Source organism: Neurospora tetrasperma, assembly GCF_000213175.1.
Source record: "Neurospora tetrasperma FGSC 2508 unplaced genomic scaffold NEUTE1scaffold_81, whole genome shotgun sequence".
Lineage (NCBI taxonomy): Eukaryota > Fungi > Ascomycota > Sordariomycetes > Sordariales > Sordariaceae > Neurospora > Neurospora tetrasperma.
Genome location: NW_009799179.1, coordinates 8,759,469 through 8,776,331, shown reverse-complemented (window position 1 = coordinate 8,776,331; position 16,863 = coordinate 8,759,469). Strand labels below are relative to the sequence as shown.

Here is a 16,863-nt window from a genome sequence, read left to right as displayed (position 1 = left end):
CTTCAAACGGTGATTATTGTGTATAAGACTCTTAATTATAGAATACGAGCACGAGCAGGGGTATTAATTCAGTAGAGGGTGCAGACTGTATATTATATAGAGCTCTGATGTGGGCTAATCCCTTATACAGAAAATCTAGTATCCAGAAGGTGGCCAGGGATGCTAGCTTACGTAAGGTACTGGGCTGGCACCCCGGTTACCTCCAGTATCCGACAATATGGCCTATACGGGCCGACAACAGTAGAGATGTGGGTGATGTGCGGTGCGCCCTCCCACGTCTCCAGGTCTCTCCCCCAAACAAATCATCCCCCAGAAATTGGGGAAGTTCGGTCAAATTGTAGTTACCCCGCGAACAAAAACTCGGGGAAAAACGTGAGAGTGGTGAATGAGCACACGACGATGGAACTCGGGAGAGCTTTACTGAAGAACCCGCTCTGGTCCTGTAGCAGATCAAGACGAGATGTGTTACAAACGTCACCTCTCAGAAGGGACCCTTGAAGACTTCTTTCTCCAACTAGCCAAGAAAGGAGGAGAGAGGGGACCGACTCAATTCAGTTCCCACAAAGTCGCACACCGCGCGGGGCAAGGGTAGGACGACCAACCTGGTCGCCGTCGAAGATTTCACCCCGACGCGTGGAACGCCGGATGGGGACTGACTCCACTGAGACTTGTTACACCGGTACACCCGACGATGGTGACGGCGCCGTCGGGTAGTGATGCGGAGGTTGTATTGGTTTCTTTCTCCGATAGCTCGCTCTGACGGCGGCGGTCCAGGCCTTTGTTTTCGGCAGTTATCACCGTGTCGAACTCGGTGCACGAACTCAGTGTTGAACGCGATACATCACACATAACGGCGGTCGCAGCACATTTGGGTACCATGGGCGAGAGCCTAGAATTACTGCGAGGGCTTCTGGGAACTGTCTACGGTCCCCCCTTCGACATGCAACCATCGACAAGGTAACAGATGAAATAGGTTAAAATGTTTTCTTGCATTGACACATGTGTTACCTCCCATACATCAACTGTCTTCAATTTCCCCAGCCATATTTCCTCGTGGTATATCGTCCTCCAAGCCTTACGGTTCCCTTTTTCCTGCATTACCCAACACGTTTTGCTGAAACAGAACCTCCCATAGCTGAACATCTGCGCTTGCGGCCTGCGATATTATACCACAATCAGCACCCAATGATCTTTCATCAACTCTTCTTCCAAGTGTCTCCTCAACTGGCTGTTCCTGATAAAACAGCCACTTTGGTTTAGAGCCGCGGGGGCTTCCATCCCAGCTAATATACAATTTGCGTGAGGAATGAGCGTTTCCGAGCGCTTAGTGTCCATGTCTTCACTTCTCGGGCTCATGCCATACAGCCCATTTCTTTATTCAATCATGACAGCCTAGCTGTATGCCATCTCCGCAGAGTGTGACTTGTATAAGCCTTTTTCTTTTTTTTTTTTTTTCTTTTTTTTTCACAGTCAGCGAAACTTCACCCGCCCATCGTCCTGAAAGACTTTCCATCTTTCCTCCAATACACCTGTTAATCGCCGAGCATTCCTTGATGCACTCGTCAAGGGGCGTCGTCTTCGTGTTCGTCAAGTTGTGAGCGACCCCGTCGCCGACATAATCGATTCCACACGTATGGTGTAATCTAGCGCCATTCTTCGTAGAATACATTATCTCGCCAGCGCCTAGCCAGTTGATGGGTGTTGTTGGGGTGGTTGAGGTTGCTGTTGCCGTTGCGAATGTCATTGTGGATGATGTACTTGATGAGGCGGTCCTGGGAGTTTTGTCAGTGCAGGTAACTCCATGGTTGGGTAAATGAAGGTGAGGTTTGCTTGCGCTCCGGCACTGTCGCTGTCGCTCTTGGTCCCAACGCCAACTCCCACTCCTACGCCTATCGCAATCCCATCGAGAAATAGGCCTTCGCCGGCGAATAGAATGAGAAAAAAAAGTTCCGTTTGATGCCGCAGATCCTCTCGTTTCTCTTGTTTGCGGGGCCCCGTAGAACGTCCGGCCTGCGATGGTGGATAGCCCATCTGCGACCCGCCGTACATTTCCAGCGAGTCCCTATATCAACCCGGTTGAAGATATGCTAACGGGTAGAACAACGGTTGGTATTCAGGCGGCGCTGGTGACGGTGAAGGTGAGTGGTGATGCCCGTAGGACACGGCTGTTACGCCGATGGGCGACTTCTCGGTATAAGTCGTTAAAGGTAATACTTCAGGTCGCCATTTCCGGAACAACCTCCGGGGGGTGCGTCTTCCCCAAACTGTCGGTTACCTGCCGGTTTGCCCACAACTTATAGACCATCCACCCCGATGCCGCTCCGGTAAGTACAATGATTGTCGGACACGCTTCTGCGGAGGATCGATCCGGCATTTTTGTGTCTCCGAGATTCACGGTCAACAGCACGTAGACGAGTTTGTCGCATCAGGATGGTGTTGGTCAGATGCATACTCCTTCGGCGAACTCAAAAAATCGACCCAGCAGCCTTCTCGGTGGATCTGGCACCGTTGCACATATACGCCGGGCGCTACATATCCACGTCGTCTACGCGCCACCAGGGGTAGAAAGCTGACTATATCAGGAGTCGTTGTGTAATCTTCCACCGTCTTGGTTCACTAAATATGACTGGAGTCGTAGTCAGCACCAACCCGATTCTGGCAGACATGGGCCGATTCCAGGGCAATTTCTAGGCACCCGCATTTCGCCCACTGGTAGCGCTTACGATAGATAACTCAAAAGTTAGAGAATGGAAAGACTCGAGTCCACCGAGATATCGTTCTCGTTGTGTTTGAGTTGCTGATTGTTCACCGTAGGTGATGCCAGGTTGTGATTGAACTTTATATGGAATCACGCCAGCCCGCGCTTGCGGAAGGTGAAGATAACATGTTTTGAGTGGGCAAAGAAAAGTTCAGGTCATCAGGCACAGTTGTACCTGGTCCTCTGTAGGGCGTATTCGGGTTCATCGTCGTAAGACTCGAGCAGCGGAGACATCGAGCCAAGGTACGACGTCCAGATTGAGCTTCTTCCGGGAATGAGGCTTTTCGATAAGGACGTTTGATACCTATGGGGCATGACCGACGGCCGGCGCGGGCGCTGGAAACACGTGGATCCGATGAACAGTAGTCGAAGAGTTGGGCGGCCGGAGCTGCTCTTGGAGTCAGTAGCATTTGCTACATATATAGTAAAGACGATTCGAGAAAACGTGACAGAGCACTCAAGCATATCAAGAATGAAGGTGGTTGTGGGCAGGTTAACGCTCCGTATTCTTCTCACGTTGGTTTCTCGGTAGTCTTTATGTCCACACATGACATGGCGGGAGGGGCGCTTCCGCATCTTGGATCAACCGATAGACACCCGCGAACCAACCCGACAGTGCAAGGATCACATCCGTCGGAAGCCCGCGGCCGAGACGGTGTTGATGATGTCCCTTTGCTTCTCGAACCAACCCACGAATGTCATTGAACCGGCAGGCAGCTCCATCACAACCAGACAGGGTTGCGGCTGAGCATTGAGCAGGAGTTTGGCAGGCGACGAGAGGAAGTCACAGGAGCTGTCGTGGAGGGCACTGCCAGAGCTCCTATTGGTGAGACTTGGAGGAGGAAAGCAAGGCTAGGCACAGCCATCATGATGGCAGTTTGCCTTAATACCGCCGGCAGCAAATCAATTGTTCGCAACTCTTGAGAGCCGCTTCAACAGCGAAAGTCCTACGAGACTCTTCTGAAGTCCTATCCAGGCTTGACCACTTCAGGTCTAGGTCAGGCACAGCCAAGTGACGCCATATACTGCGTAGTGTACACTACACTACACTTCGGACGTGGGACTGGGGAAAACTTGACCCACAAGTTATCCTCAGATGCGGAGGGGATCGCGCCTTGACATTCAGCTTTGAGTTGCTCGTGACTGTCAATGAAGTTTCTTCTCGAGTCAAAGGAGATGTCCTGAGAATCAGTCGACGTGACACTTCCTGGCTGAGGGAATGAAAGGCTCATGAGCAAACAAGAGGGAGACGGGATTTGTTGAACAACCTGAAGGGTGCACGAAAGGGAAAGTGGCGTTCCACGTGTTACCTTATCATACCTAGGTAATCTTCCACTAGGTAGGCGTGCAGGCGTCGGGTGGTCTTGGCAGCGAGCATCTCTCATCACTGCAACGGCCTCAACTCGCCCCACTCTCCAAGACACAGTTTTTCGATCACTACGAGTTAGCGACCGTAATAAAGTCGAAGTGCGATTGTACATTCTGCTTTCCAGTGAAAGTCTAGTAAATGGTGTTTGGAATAAGCGTCGGTGTTGGTGTCCCAAGACTCGACTAGAGCAGCTACCTCATCCTGGCCTCCATCTCAAGCTTTCCCCGCTGTCATCCGACATACGGTGGTACCAGAGCATCAAATTGGTAGGTGCATAGGTCTAGAGGGAGGGTGGCACTGTGAGAAGAGCAACGAGTACGAGTTCGTCCCATGTATTTCTTTCATCGCAAACCCCAACTGGTATTCCGACTATCTGAATTTTCGCGCGTTTCACACCACATGGATGCTGTTTCAACTCGAGCGTCCACAGTACGGACAGTAACACAGCAGATTGGGGTTATTCCAGTGTCCTAATGGCGGAGAGTTACGGGAAGCTTCAGAACAACCCATTGATTTGCTTCATCTGTCAAATCTTCTACACTATATGGACCTGGGCCTCTATCAAACATCAGCTCATCGTCATGGCACATCTGATTGTCCATCTCCTGCACCTTGGAGTTCATCTGCTCAAGGTGTTTGGTGTGTGAACCCGTTGACATTGGTTGGCATCAGTCCACTCCAGGCATCTCTCAATTCACAGCCCTCTACAAAATCAACATCAAGATTCCTCTGTGACTGGCGCCAGCTCGTGATCTCGATATTTGTTCTAGTATAGAGGTACATTAGCGGGCGCTCAGCCTTACACTCCCACCCAGATCCCTGGTTCATTGCTAGCGCCCAACTGCGGGTTTGTTTGGAGGAAGGATCCGAAACCCCACAGCTGGGCTGTCTGCGTCCACTCTTGTCGCTGCCCTGAGAGGTGCCCGACTGCCCTGCCACTGCCCGCCAGCCCACCGCCGCCGCTATGGTAGGTCGTCCAGCATTGCCCGGGATCCCGGCCAGCCGTGGACATCCCGCTCCCACCTGCGCGGGCACCCACGACCACAGTCGCTGCTCCAGGCACAGCAGGTCCTACCCCAGTGTTTTGAAGTCCTTCCGTCTCACGGCAGCCAACAGCGGAGTTCTTTGACTGGTTCTCATACCCTCCCTTGACACCAGGACTCATTCAATTGATCGTCACCTCCACCTAGGTAAATCTACCATTTCGATTTGCATGTTGTCGGTCGCTGCTTTGTGCCTGTTAGACTAGTTGCGAAGGACTTTGTCACTTGGCTGCCCTGTAGATTCGCTGGGTCATCCCTGGCTGTATATCTCTACACTACAAAAGTCACGAACACGGGAGGAGTGCGGATTAGTCGCCCAGACGGAATCGCAGGCAGGCTTAGACAACTTAACCGAAGACAACAACAACACCAACACCAACAACGAGCCAAGCGCAGTTGCAGCCCCCCCCATCCACAAAGCCACTGCAACCTCATACCCGACCCTGCCTCTTGTGTCCTAATTTCTCACGCCCGCTCGCCGCCGTCTGCCTCTGTCTCTCTCGCAGCAGTCAGGTCTTGCTCCCTCCAGTCCCGCGTCCAGTCATTCCGTCAGTCGCCCATTCAGCTTTGCGGTCCTCGTTCCCGTCCCTGTCCGTACGGTCCCGTCCCATTCTTTGCACTTTGCTGCTTGCGCCTCTTCGACCTAGCTAAAGCCTGGCCGTCCATCCATCCATCCATCCATCCCACCCCTCGGTTGCCTGCTTGCTTGCTTGCTTGCAGTCTTTCTCCTTCCCTCGTGTCCTTTCTCCTTCCTAATCCTAATATCCTCGGCGGTCCTCCCTTATGAGTTCTATGAACTCTCGCCTGAAAGGCTTTGGTTTTGGCAAACGCAAATCGACCGCCAGCATACAGCCGAATCCTGATCATCAGCAGCAGTCGCCCACCCCGCCCCCCGGAGTAGCCCCTCAATTATCGCAGCTCTTCCAGGCCCGCCCGGGTCCTGCGCCCTCCGTTGCGTCCAACTCGTCTCAGCAGAGTCTCCCTCAAATGAATCATCCAGGCGCCGGACCACGGCCGCCCAGCTACTCCGCAAACTATCCGCCAGGCCCTCCCGGTCCTGTTGGCCGGACCAGCCCTTTGACGAACCAAGGCCCGACCCGCACGCCGCCGTCGCAAATGGTCGGCGGTCCCCCACCCATCAACACTGGGGCTCCCCCTGTCTCCGGCTATCCTCCGCCCGTCATGGGAGGTGGTCCTCCTCCTCTACAAGGAGGCCCGCCGGGATATGCTGGTGCTCAAGGATACCCTCCGCCGCCCCAGCCCACCGGCCCCGTTGCTCCCTATCGCAACGCCGCTGCCGAGGTGGAGGGCAACAGCCGTAGCAAGGCTCAGCTCATTGTTGGTATCGACTTTGTAAGTCTTATAGACCCAGACTAGTCTCCGCGTGCCGTTTGCTAACCTAGTCATCATAGGGTACCACCTTCTCTGGTGTCGCTTTTGCTTTCGCAACCAACAATGAGGCCAAGGAGGACATCATTACAGAGTGGCCCGGCGCAGGCTCTTACACAAAGCAAAAGGTTCGGTGACCTCCCATTGTTGGCGTACCATTCGCATGAACCATAAAACTAATATACTCTCGTGCAGATCCCCACCGTCCTCTACTATGACCAGTATCAGAAGGTTGTTGGATGGGGCCCCGACATTGCGGATGCCCTAGCACCAACTGGTTACCCAAAACCTGGCGTGCAAAAAGTGGAGTGGTTCAAGCTCCAGCTTATGCTGTCGGGCAACACCTATATCGATCCCATTAACCTGCCGCCTCTTCCACCTGGAAAGTCAGAGATCGATGTCGCGGCCGACTATCTGTTCAAGCTCCGCCAGGCCATGCGCGCCGCGCTCCTGAAGACTCTGGGTGAAGTCTTCAACCGTGAAGAGAGGAACATCCGCTACTATCTTACGGTCCCTGCTATTTGGAACGATGCTGGAAAGGCCGCGACGCGAGCTGCTGCCATTCAGGCTGGCTTCCTCCGCGATGAGAACGACAACCGTCTTACGCTGGTCAGTGAGCCCGAAGCCGCAGCTCTCTTCTGCTCCAAGACGGGCCTTCTGAACCTCAAGGTACACGATGCGGTTCTCATTGTCGATTGTGGTGGTGGAACGGTGGATTTGATCGCGTATGAAGTCGAGGACGAGAACCCGTTCACCGTGGCAGAATGCACCGCTGGCTCTGGTGACTCGTGCGGTTCGACTGCCCTTAACCGCAACTTCAGTAACATTCTGCGGACAAAGATCAGGAAGATGAAGCTACCTGATGGATCCAAGACTGCCGGTCGCGTCTACGCCAAGTGCATCATGGACTTTGAAAACCGAATCAAGGCCGACTTCCGGAATAACGGTCAGAAGTGGGCTGTCGACGTTGGTATCGAAGCTGAATTTCCTGAAGCAGGCATCGAAGAAGGTTATATGACGTTCACAAACGAGGAGATTCTACAATGCTTCGAGCCGGTAGTAAACCGTATCTTGGAGCTTGTCAGAAACCAGATCATTGCCATTCAAGCACAAAATCGCACACTGCAGAACATCCTTGTCGTTGGTGGTTTCGGTGCGTCGGAATACCTCTTTCAGCAGATCAAGCTTCACGTTCCCCCGCAATTTCAGTCCAAGGTTGTCCGCCCCATGGACTCGGTCGCTGCTATCGTCAAGGGTGCCGTCACGGCTGGTATCACTGAAAGAGTTATCACACATCGTGTCGCTCGTCGCCACTACCTCATGGCCACCCTCCAACCTTTCAAGGAGGGTTACCATCCTGAGGCGTACCGTGTTCCCTCACTCGATGGCAAGGATCGCTGCAAGTTCACGCGACAGATATTTGTCCAGAAGGGACAGAAGGTCAAGATCGGCGAGCCGGTCAAGGTTTCCTTCTTCCGTCAAGTGGCACCCGGTGCTACTCTCATGTACGAAGATATCCTGTATGCCTGCGACGATGATGTCTGCCCGGAGTATACCAAAGATCCAAGTGAGTCATCCTTTCTACTGTTTGATCATGAATCAAAACTGACAATGTCGAAACAGGGATTAAGGAAGTGGTAACGCTCACGTCGGATCTGTCGCGCAAGAACCTTGAGAAGGATTTTGAACGGATGGATACACCACAGGGTACCTTCTACCGTGTCTATTTCGATATCTATCTCACTTTGGACGGTTCCGAATTTAGCGCTGAGCTGGTGTGCCAAGGAGAGGTCATGGGCCGCTGCCGCGCGAGGTTCAGGTAAAAGGGGAGTTATATCAATGTAGATGGGGTGACAGTTCTTTTTGTTTTTTTCTTTCTTTTTCTCTCAACTTCTCATGTCGGATCTTGAATGATACCTTTTAACGTAGCATGACAGCGGATTGTCTCGAAGCAGCAGGCGAGTTGACCACCATTCTAACTAAGGATGAGGTGTTGTTAAGAAAAGGATAGGGATCGATTGGATGCCTCAGGGAAACACGAGTGAGTAGAGGGGCAATCGATAGGAATTACAACAGATAATATCTGATTCATCCTTCAGAAAGTGTCTATGTATGTTCTCATTTTTCCCATCCATTAGGCAGAGTTTCAGTTGTCTTCTGGGGCCGATCCACGGTCATGGCCTCAGCATGTGAAAATGCCTTAATAGTGGAACCAAAAAACGTCAACCCCCTACCTAACGGTCCCTGTGCCTGTCCCCAGCCAGCTTGGTAAATCCGGGGTTCGCGAGTGGCATTCTATAGGCATAGTCATTAGGGGCATTAGACTGGTCCGTATATACTCCACTTTCCTTAAGCCGAAAGTACCGACTGTATTTCTGTGATTGTTATGTGTACAAATGTAAATTACAACTATACGTCTGTTACATTTGTATATAATAGTTATATAATATGATACCAATTGTATATAATATATATAATATATAATAATTCAAATTTATACTACTAACTACAGTACTTAACTACCGAATATATTAAGTTAGTACTAAGAAATTCGGTGCGTTTAAAAGTATAATTCATTATAATCTTATTCTTTTTTCTATAATAAAAATTTCTATTAAGACTATTTTATAGTCAAATGCAATATTAATATTCTAATAATTATTATATAATTATTATATAATTATTATATAAATATTATATATCCTATATATAGGTCCTACTTCTTAGTAGGCGACGGGTTAATATTATTAGAGGGGGTAGGGCATTTAATATTAAATTTAATAGTTTGTAGGGTATAAGTACTTAGGTTAATTTAAATATAGATATTATTAATATATATTTTATATATTATTTACCGTTAACGGGAATATTTATTCGGTTTTTCGGGCGCCGCGGAGTAGTAATAATTAAAAGACCCGTATTTACGGAAGTATTAATCGGAATCCCGGGTAGGAGGGTTATATTATAAATAGTATTAGTAATATAATATACCGGGTTCGGGGTAATAAGCCCCGGGGTACTAGGGGGCTTAGGGGCAGCGGCGGACGGTTTAGGGGCGGCGGTAAGTAGTTTAAAGGCGGCGGCGGATAGTTTAAAGGCGGCGGCGGATAGTTTAGAAGTAACGGCGGGCAGTTTAGGGGCGGTAGTAGTATCCTCCTTATACTCCTCCTCGTTATTCTCCTTATTATCCTCCTTATTATTATACTCTTCCTCGTTATATTCCTTATTATTATTCTTATTACCTTTACTACTATTCTCGCTAGTAGGTTCGCTATTATTCTTTCCGGTTATATATATATTATTATCCTTATTACTATTAATAACCTAAAGGCAATTTTATAATAAGTTAGTATATATATTTATTATATATATAAATTAGGGTAATTTATAACTATCTTAGGACGGTACTATTTAATAATAGGTAGTTAAACGAGAAAATTAGTAATATATTACCTCTTAATTATTAATTTATATATAATTGTAGTAGATTGTAGGTAGTGGGTTACTATATTGAATAGGAGGAAGTTTATATTAAATTAATCCCTTTCCTTTATATAACTATAAATAGAGGTATAAAGTATTAGTAATATAATATAAATATAGAGAGGTTATAGTAGGGATAGGTAATTATAGCGAGGAATTTATTTTATAAATAAAAAATTAATTATAAATACTTTTAAATTGCCCGTTAAGCCTAATAAATTCTTCCAACTTCTTACTAATTCTATTTAGAACCTAAGTATTAGTAGGAAAGTAGTGAAAATTATTATAATGCTATTACTAGGTTAGAATATATTAAATTAATATATTATGGAACTATAATTAATAAAAGTAATATATAAGAAATATATATTAAAATATATAAAGAAAGGTATATATTTACGGCTGGCGAACGTTTCTACATCGGTAATACGGGCTCTATTAATTTTAATTACAACCGCGGGATATATATTCCGAAAGTGCTGGCGTATCTTTAAAAATATTAATAAAAAAAATAATTGAATATATATAATTACTAATTAATATAAAGTATACCGTAGGTTGGAAAATTACGTTATTCGTAGTAGTAAATCTATATTACCGGTTGGAGCCGACGATAATAGGATAAATAGTATTATTGACTTTAGAAATAATATAGTATATTAGATTCGGGGTATTAAAAGTATCCTCCTCCTTTAAATCGCCTTTATAGTTTAATACGTATTAATATATATTTAATATAAGTAAAGGTATAAAGGAATAAACTTTACTTTTAATTCTTATAGGCGGAATATAGCTTAGATTAGGGTTCTCCACCGGACTATAGAAATATCCGTACGTAGGGTATAGGTTATTAGCGTAAAATACGTTTACGTATACTATTATAATACCCTATTAATATATATTCTATTTATAAGGGTAAAATATAATTATTTATAAACGTTTGCTAATATTAAGCCCTATAGTTAATTTATTATTTTATTTATAGTTGGGTATATTTATAAAGTAATTCGCGTATTTCGTTCTACGTATAAATCGAAGTTAAATTATAGGTAAGGTAGAAGAATACAAGCGTATAAAATATTTATAGGAGGAAGAATATTAATGTAAATAGTATAATTATTTCCCTACCAACCGTCGATTACTTACCCTCTAACTTATAATATAAGGTTATAATAGTTAGGTATAATAGAAATCTATACGTATAAAATAGGAAAAGTTAACGAGGAAAAAATTAATTTAAATATAAAAGAAAATAAAGAAAGGAGTAATAGTTTACAAATAGAATTTAGTAAATAAATTAACAATTTACCTTACCTTTATCCTAAATAAGAATAGTAAGTTTATAGTTATATTATATTCTAATCTTATATATTTTATAATATAAACATTTATAGAACTAAGTATAACGGTTATTTATTTTTATTTTCGAATTAAAAATTATAACACTTTTATTATTTACTTCACTTTAATATTATAAATAGGATTTACAATATTTATACTACGAATAATCCCTTATTCTATATTTTTTAATAAGATAATATTAAAATTGAATAATAGTTACTAATTTATATACTACTATATTATTTTGTATATCTTCGTATATATAGTATATATGCGGATATACTATTTACTTACAATTAGATTCTCCGCCGAAAGCTCGGATATATAACTATTATATATCTATCTACCTTTACCTACTTACTCTCAGCTCCAACGTATCCTCAAATTCGTCAGTAGTAGTAGCAATTATAATAATATAACTATATATATATAGGTATATATATAATTTATAAAAGTAAATTATATTTTTTATATTTATTAAAGGTAGAGGTAGGTGTATTATATTGAAGTTTGCTATTAATATATCTACTATACTTACATCTATTCCAAACTTCATTTTAAAATTATTTTCTATATAAACTAATTTAATAATATATATAACTATACGTTACTAGAGCCTTTATTTATATTCTATAGTATGTATTTAGATATATAGTTAGTATATATAAACTTACTCCTTATTGGAGTCTAATATAATAGTATCCTTAAACTTATTAGTCGCGGTAGCGACTTTAACCGTTATATTATTAAATTGTACGATGCGTTCCTTCAACCTCTTAACTTTAGCCTCGAGGCGGCGGAAGACGGGAGCGGAAATAGGCACTATACCGGTCTTAAAAAAGGTAGTAATATTAGCCCTATATATAATTTATATATAATTAGGATTTTATTTACTATTGTTATTAATAGAAATAAACGAATTTATATTAAAGAAATAATATAACCTTCCTCTACTAGGGTAAGTAAACTTTTAACAATTGCTTTTATAATATACTATTTTCTATAGCGTTTAATATAGCTAGTATACGGTAAAGCGTCCTAAGCGTTATACGCTTTAACTAGGTACAATAGTGCCTAAATATACTAATAATAGTTCACGACCTTATATAGTTCGTATATAATATTAGGGATAATATAGGTATAATTCAAACTATACTTAATATAGCGTTAGTAGTCACCGTCTGTAGTAAGAAGTATAAGGGTATTAGCCTTATTCTATATATTAAATATATAATTAGTAGATTAAAAATAATTATTATAGTATTACTAGTAGGAAATTTACGGCTATAGTAAGTAAATTATTCTTAGCCTTAATTAAGGCCGCTTTATTAGTTCGAAAGTTGTATTTGCGGGTGGCTTTACGGGTATAACGTTCTTCTTTACATTCACAATATAGAAGTGTCGTTTGTAAGGGGGGGCGGCCCCAGCTATAAGGGGTAGCGGGTTTATAACGCCTCGCCGGGGTAAGTATAATTATATTATATAGCGCCTAGGCTTTATTAATTATAAGTATAGCTACGTTGCTCCTTTTAATAGTATTATTAGTAAAATAAAGTATTATATATATATTATATATAAGGTAAGGATACTTCTAATAAGTTTTAGGGTAAGAATAATATTAAAATAGTTTACTTACAATTATTTATAAAAGTTAATAGAGGTTATAATTATAGTGTTACGGGGCGCGAGCAAGCACTAAGGTAAGACTTTAATTATTGTGCGAGGAATAGGAAGAGAATTCTGTACGCGCACAAGAACTATATAGGGCACGCTTGTATATAGATCTAGTATACGGACTACAGTATATATGTACGTAACTACTATACTATACTTAGGCAGCTATATAACTAACTATATTAATATAGTATAATACCCTCTATTTATATATAGGAATATAGTAGTAATGTTTGTAATACTACCCCCCTCTTAAACTAATGCTCCCGCTCGAAAAATCTAATATTATATTTATTATTAATAAGGTAGAACTCGCCCGGCCTTCCTGTAGTTGCGCCTAATTAAGTGCCGGCAAAAAGTTTTATTAAAACGGAAAGCCGCTTAGCGCCCGCCGGTGCTTTAATTCCCGCCTAAGAGTAGAATACTAACCAAAATATTACTAAATCTAACCCTTCCACCGTAAGAGCTATTATTACCCTTAATAATCCATTAGAACGTTCTAATTATTATATATAAAGAACCTTAACGATTCTTATTATTACTAGCCCTACTAGGGGTACTATAGGGACGCCTATAGTATAACGGTTTATGTAGGATGCCTATAGCTGCTATTAGTATAAATTCGAAAGTTTGTATATTCAATTCCCTACTAGTAACTATTTTTCGTATAAACGTTCAAATATATACTATTAACGTCTCTTAGATCCTTCTCATCTTTTAATTTTATTTACTATAGGTTTCTAGTATAATTGTAGGCCGTTTCGGGGGAATAGGAGATGTAAGACCGTTGTAAGATGTATTATCTCTCGGTGCTATTGACGGTTATTTTGAAAAAGGGTATATTAAGAGGCATTCAATTAGGGTGCGCGGAATAAGTCGAATTGAATTTCTTTCTTTTTACCGCTTTTTTACTTATTATTTAGTTTCGTACTTCTTCTCACTTGCCGGTTGTTTGCCGCTGGAGCTGCTGTGGCGGGGACGGTGCTGGGGGCTTCGTCCTCTAAGAGTGTCTTTATCTTTTACTATATTTTCTATCCTTTTCTAAAATTTGGGTATAGAGGTTCGAATTCTAGGTAATCGTTATAAAATTACTAGACTAACTCTTAATAACCGTTAAAGTTCTTGGCCGGTTACTAATCTAGTAGGTAATATGACTATTTTACTAAGTACTTCTAAGAGCTATCAATTTTTTGGTAACTTAGTAATTCTTTAAACTCCTAGCATCTATCCTCCTTGAAATTGTTTATTCTAATAATAATTATATCTTCGTTTGCTTTAACGTCTATTATTAATTTTCTTTAACCGGGGAGTCCTTCAATATAAGGCTTAACGCGGGATATATTAATAATATAAGTAACTTCTATATTCCAAGGTAAAACTAATTCTACTATATACGAGTTAGCCTTTATAATACGGAAAGGTCCTTCGAATCGGGGTGCTAGTTTATTATACGGTCGGCCTATTATATAGTTAGCTATATTAAATATAACTTCGTCGCTAATTTTATATTTAGGAGTGTCTATACGTTTCTTATTTACCGCCGCTTTATAGCAATCCTATATTTATAAAGAGGATATTTTAATAAAGTTCTAAACCTTCTTAAACCGGTTAATTAGTTAGTTTACGCTAAAGATCTACTTCTTCTACGCCTTAATTACGTTTGGGGGTAGTAGCGTAGTTGGCTCTATACTTATTCGTAGGTAAAAACTATAATTGGTGAAGAACAGTATAACTCCTATTAATACTAACTTAAAATTATTTCTTTGAAATTTAATTAAGGGTAACTAATCTACCCAATCGTTTTAAGCCAAATTAATAAATATTTGCAAATATTATTCTATTTTAACGTTAATCCTTTCGGTCTAATTATTTATTTCTTTATAGTAGGGGGTTAAGAACTTTAATTTAATACCCAATTAATATAATAATTATTTTTAGAAAAGTAATACGAATTAAACGCCTTTATTAAATATAATAGTATTTAAAAGGCTGTAGAGGGTATAAATCCAATTAATAAACTTCTATACTAATTTTTCTATTAATAGCTCCTCTATCAGAATAAAGTATTTTATTTTTATTAGCCTATCTACTACAACTGGTATATATTAATATTCAATACTTTTGCCTACCTGCCTTAATTTTGGGAATAGGGTAATATAGTTAATAGAAATATCCTTCTAAAAGGTATATAGGATTAATAGAGGTTTAAGGAATCCTACTAGTAATATTCTAATAGCTTTAATTTTACTATATAGAATATATGCCTTATAGTAAATATTTATTATAACGACTATTCCTAGCTAGAAATACTAATATATTAATACTACTATCTTATCTCTTCCGAGGTAGCCCTTTTATACTAACAAATAAATATAATAAATTAATTCTAATTAGACTTTCTTATTGTTAGGAGGTACTACTAGCCTATTTCGGAATATTACTCTATTATTAATTATATAATATTCGGCGAAAAGGATTTTTAATTTCTTTTTTAAATACTTTAACTAACGGTTTCCCGCTCGGATAATTTCTTAGATATCGGCTATTATAGGGGAATTAGTATAGGTCCAATTTATTAAATTATCTATATAAATACCCAATCTATCGTCTTCTTCTTTAAAGCTATCTTCTAAAATATATACTACAAAAAGAGCTCCCTCTTCCGATATACTATTTATTGTAAACCCTTCGCTATTAATATTTATAAGCTACCTATCCTTAAAAAACTAGTCAAAATAATTTAAATTAATAAATAATTTCTACCTTACCTTAAACCTATCGTCTATCTCGTCCCTAGGTATATATTCTAATTTCCGACTCAAGGCGTCGGATTTAACATTAATTAGTCCCGGCTGATATTTAATTGTAAAGTTGAATCTTAATAAGAATTTAAACTACTTTATATATTTAAGGGTCAGCTTTTTTATAATTCTAAATATCTTTAAATTCTTATAATCCGTAATAATTTCGAAAGGTTAGGAAACGCCTTCTAATTCTAATTGCTATTCTTCTAATATTTTAATAACTACTAACAATTCCTTATTGTAAATATTGTAATTGTACTCAGCTACTGAGTATTTAACTAAAAAATAGGTTATTAAGTACAATTTACTATTATATATTTGAGATAATATACCTCCTAATAACTAATTTAAAGTATTTATTTTAATAACTATTAGTTTCTTCCAATTGTAGATTTTTAGCACTGGGGCGGATGTAAACGCTATTTTCAAGGCTTCGAAAGCATTATTATATTCTTTATCCTACTTCTAATTAAGAATTTTCTTTATAAATTTATAAAACGGTTTACCTATATAGGAGAAATTAGTGATAAACCTTCTATAAAAATTTATAAACCTTAGAAAACGCTTTAATTAATGTTTATTTATAGGTATTTCCTATTTAGTAACTACCTTTACCTTCTTGGGGTTTATCTTAATACTACTTAAGGTAATAATTAAACCTAAATATTTAATTCTCTATATATAGAACTTATATTTATTAATATTAATCTAAAGACTAACGTCGATCAATTGCTAAAGCACCTCCCGTACGTATATAATGTAATCTTCGTAGGTTTCTAAGAAAATAAGTACGTCGTTAAGGTAGGTTATTATATAAATATTAAGGATATTGTACAATATATTGTTAATAAAGTTCTAGAATAATACTAATACTCTTAATAACTTAAATAGGTATACTAATAATTTGTAAAGGCTAAATTGTATAATAAATACTATTAACTACTTATATCCTTCTACTATACGCAAATAATTGAAAATTATAATTATATTAACCTTTATAAA

At 40.7% G+C, this 16,863-nt stretch overlaps 4 protein-coding genes across 4 annotated transcripts; 1 reads left to right on the top strand and 3 right to left on the bottom strand.

The window, feature by feature from the left end:
- Nucleotides 1–971: 971 nt before the first annotated feature.
- NEUTE1DRAFT_119228 (uncharacterized protein) lies at nucleotides 972–1,445 on the bottom strand (the record flags this gene model as incomplete). The annotated part of the gene is made up of 1 exon (XM_009858838.1): nucleotides 972–1,445. The coding sequence occupies one exon, from the start codon at nucleotides 1,354–1,356 to the stop codon at nucleotides 1,165–1,167; it is 192 nt and encodes a 63-aa protein (XP_009857140.1).
- A 29-nt stretch (nucleotides 1,446–1,474) lies between these two features.
- Nucleotides 1,475–2,424, bottom strand: NEUTE1DRAFT_150828 (uncharacterized protein; the record flags this gene model as incomplete). The annotated part of the gene is made up of 2 exons (XM_009858837.1): nucleotides 1,475–1,772; nucleotides 2,333–2,424. A coding segment is annotated over one exon (270 nt), but the record flags the coding sequence as incomplete, so codon positions are not given.
- A 3,305-nt stretch (nucleotides 2,425–5,729) lies between these two features.
- NEUTE1DRAFT_119226 (uncharacterized protein) lies at nucleotides 5,730–8,711 on the top strand (the record flags this gene model as incomplete). The annotated part of the gene is made up of 4 exons (XM_009858836.1): nucleotides 5,730–6,523; nucleotides 6,583–6,687; nucleotides 6,755–8,126; nucleotides 8,183–8,711. 4 exons carry the CDS (start codon nucleotides 5,954–5,956, stop codon nucleotides 8,380–8,382), a joined length of 2,247 nt encoding a protein of 748 aa, XP_009857138.1.
- Nucleotides 8,712–14,355: 5,644 nt separating this feature from the next.
- NEUTE1DRAFT_55310 (uncharacterized protein) lies at nucleotides 14,356–14,607 on the bottom strand (the record flags this gene model as incomplete). Its single annotated transcript, XM_009858835.1, has 1 exon — nucleotides 14,356–14,607. A coding segment is annotated over one exon (252 nt), but the record flags the coding sequence as incomplete, so codon positions are not given.
- Between the last annotated feature and the right edge of the window lie 2,256 nt (nucleotides 14,608–16,863).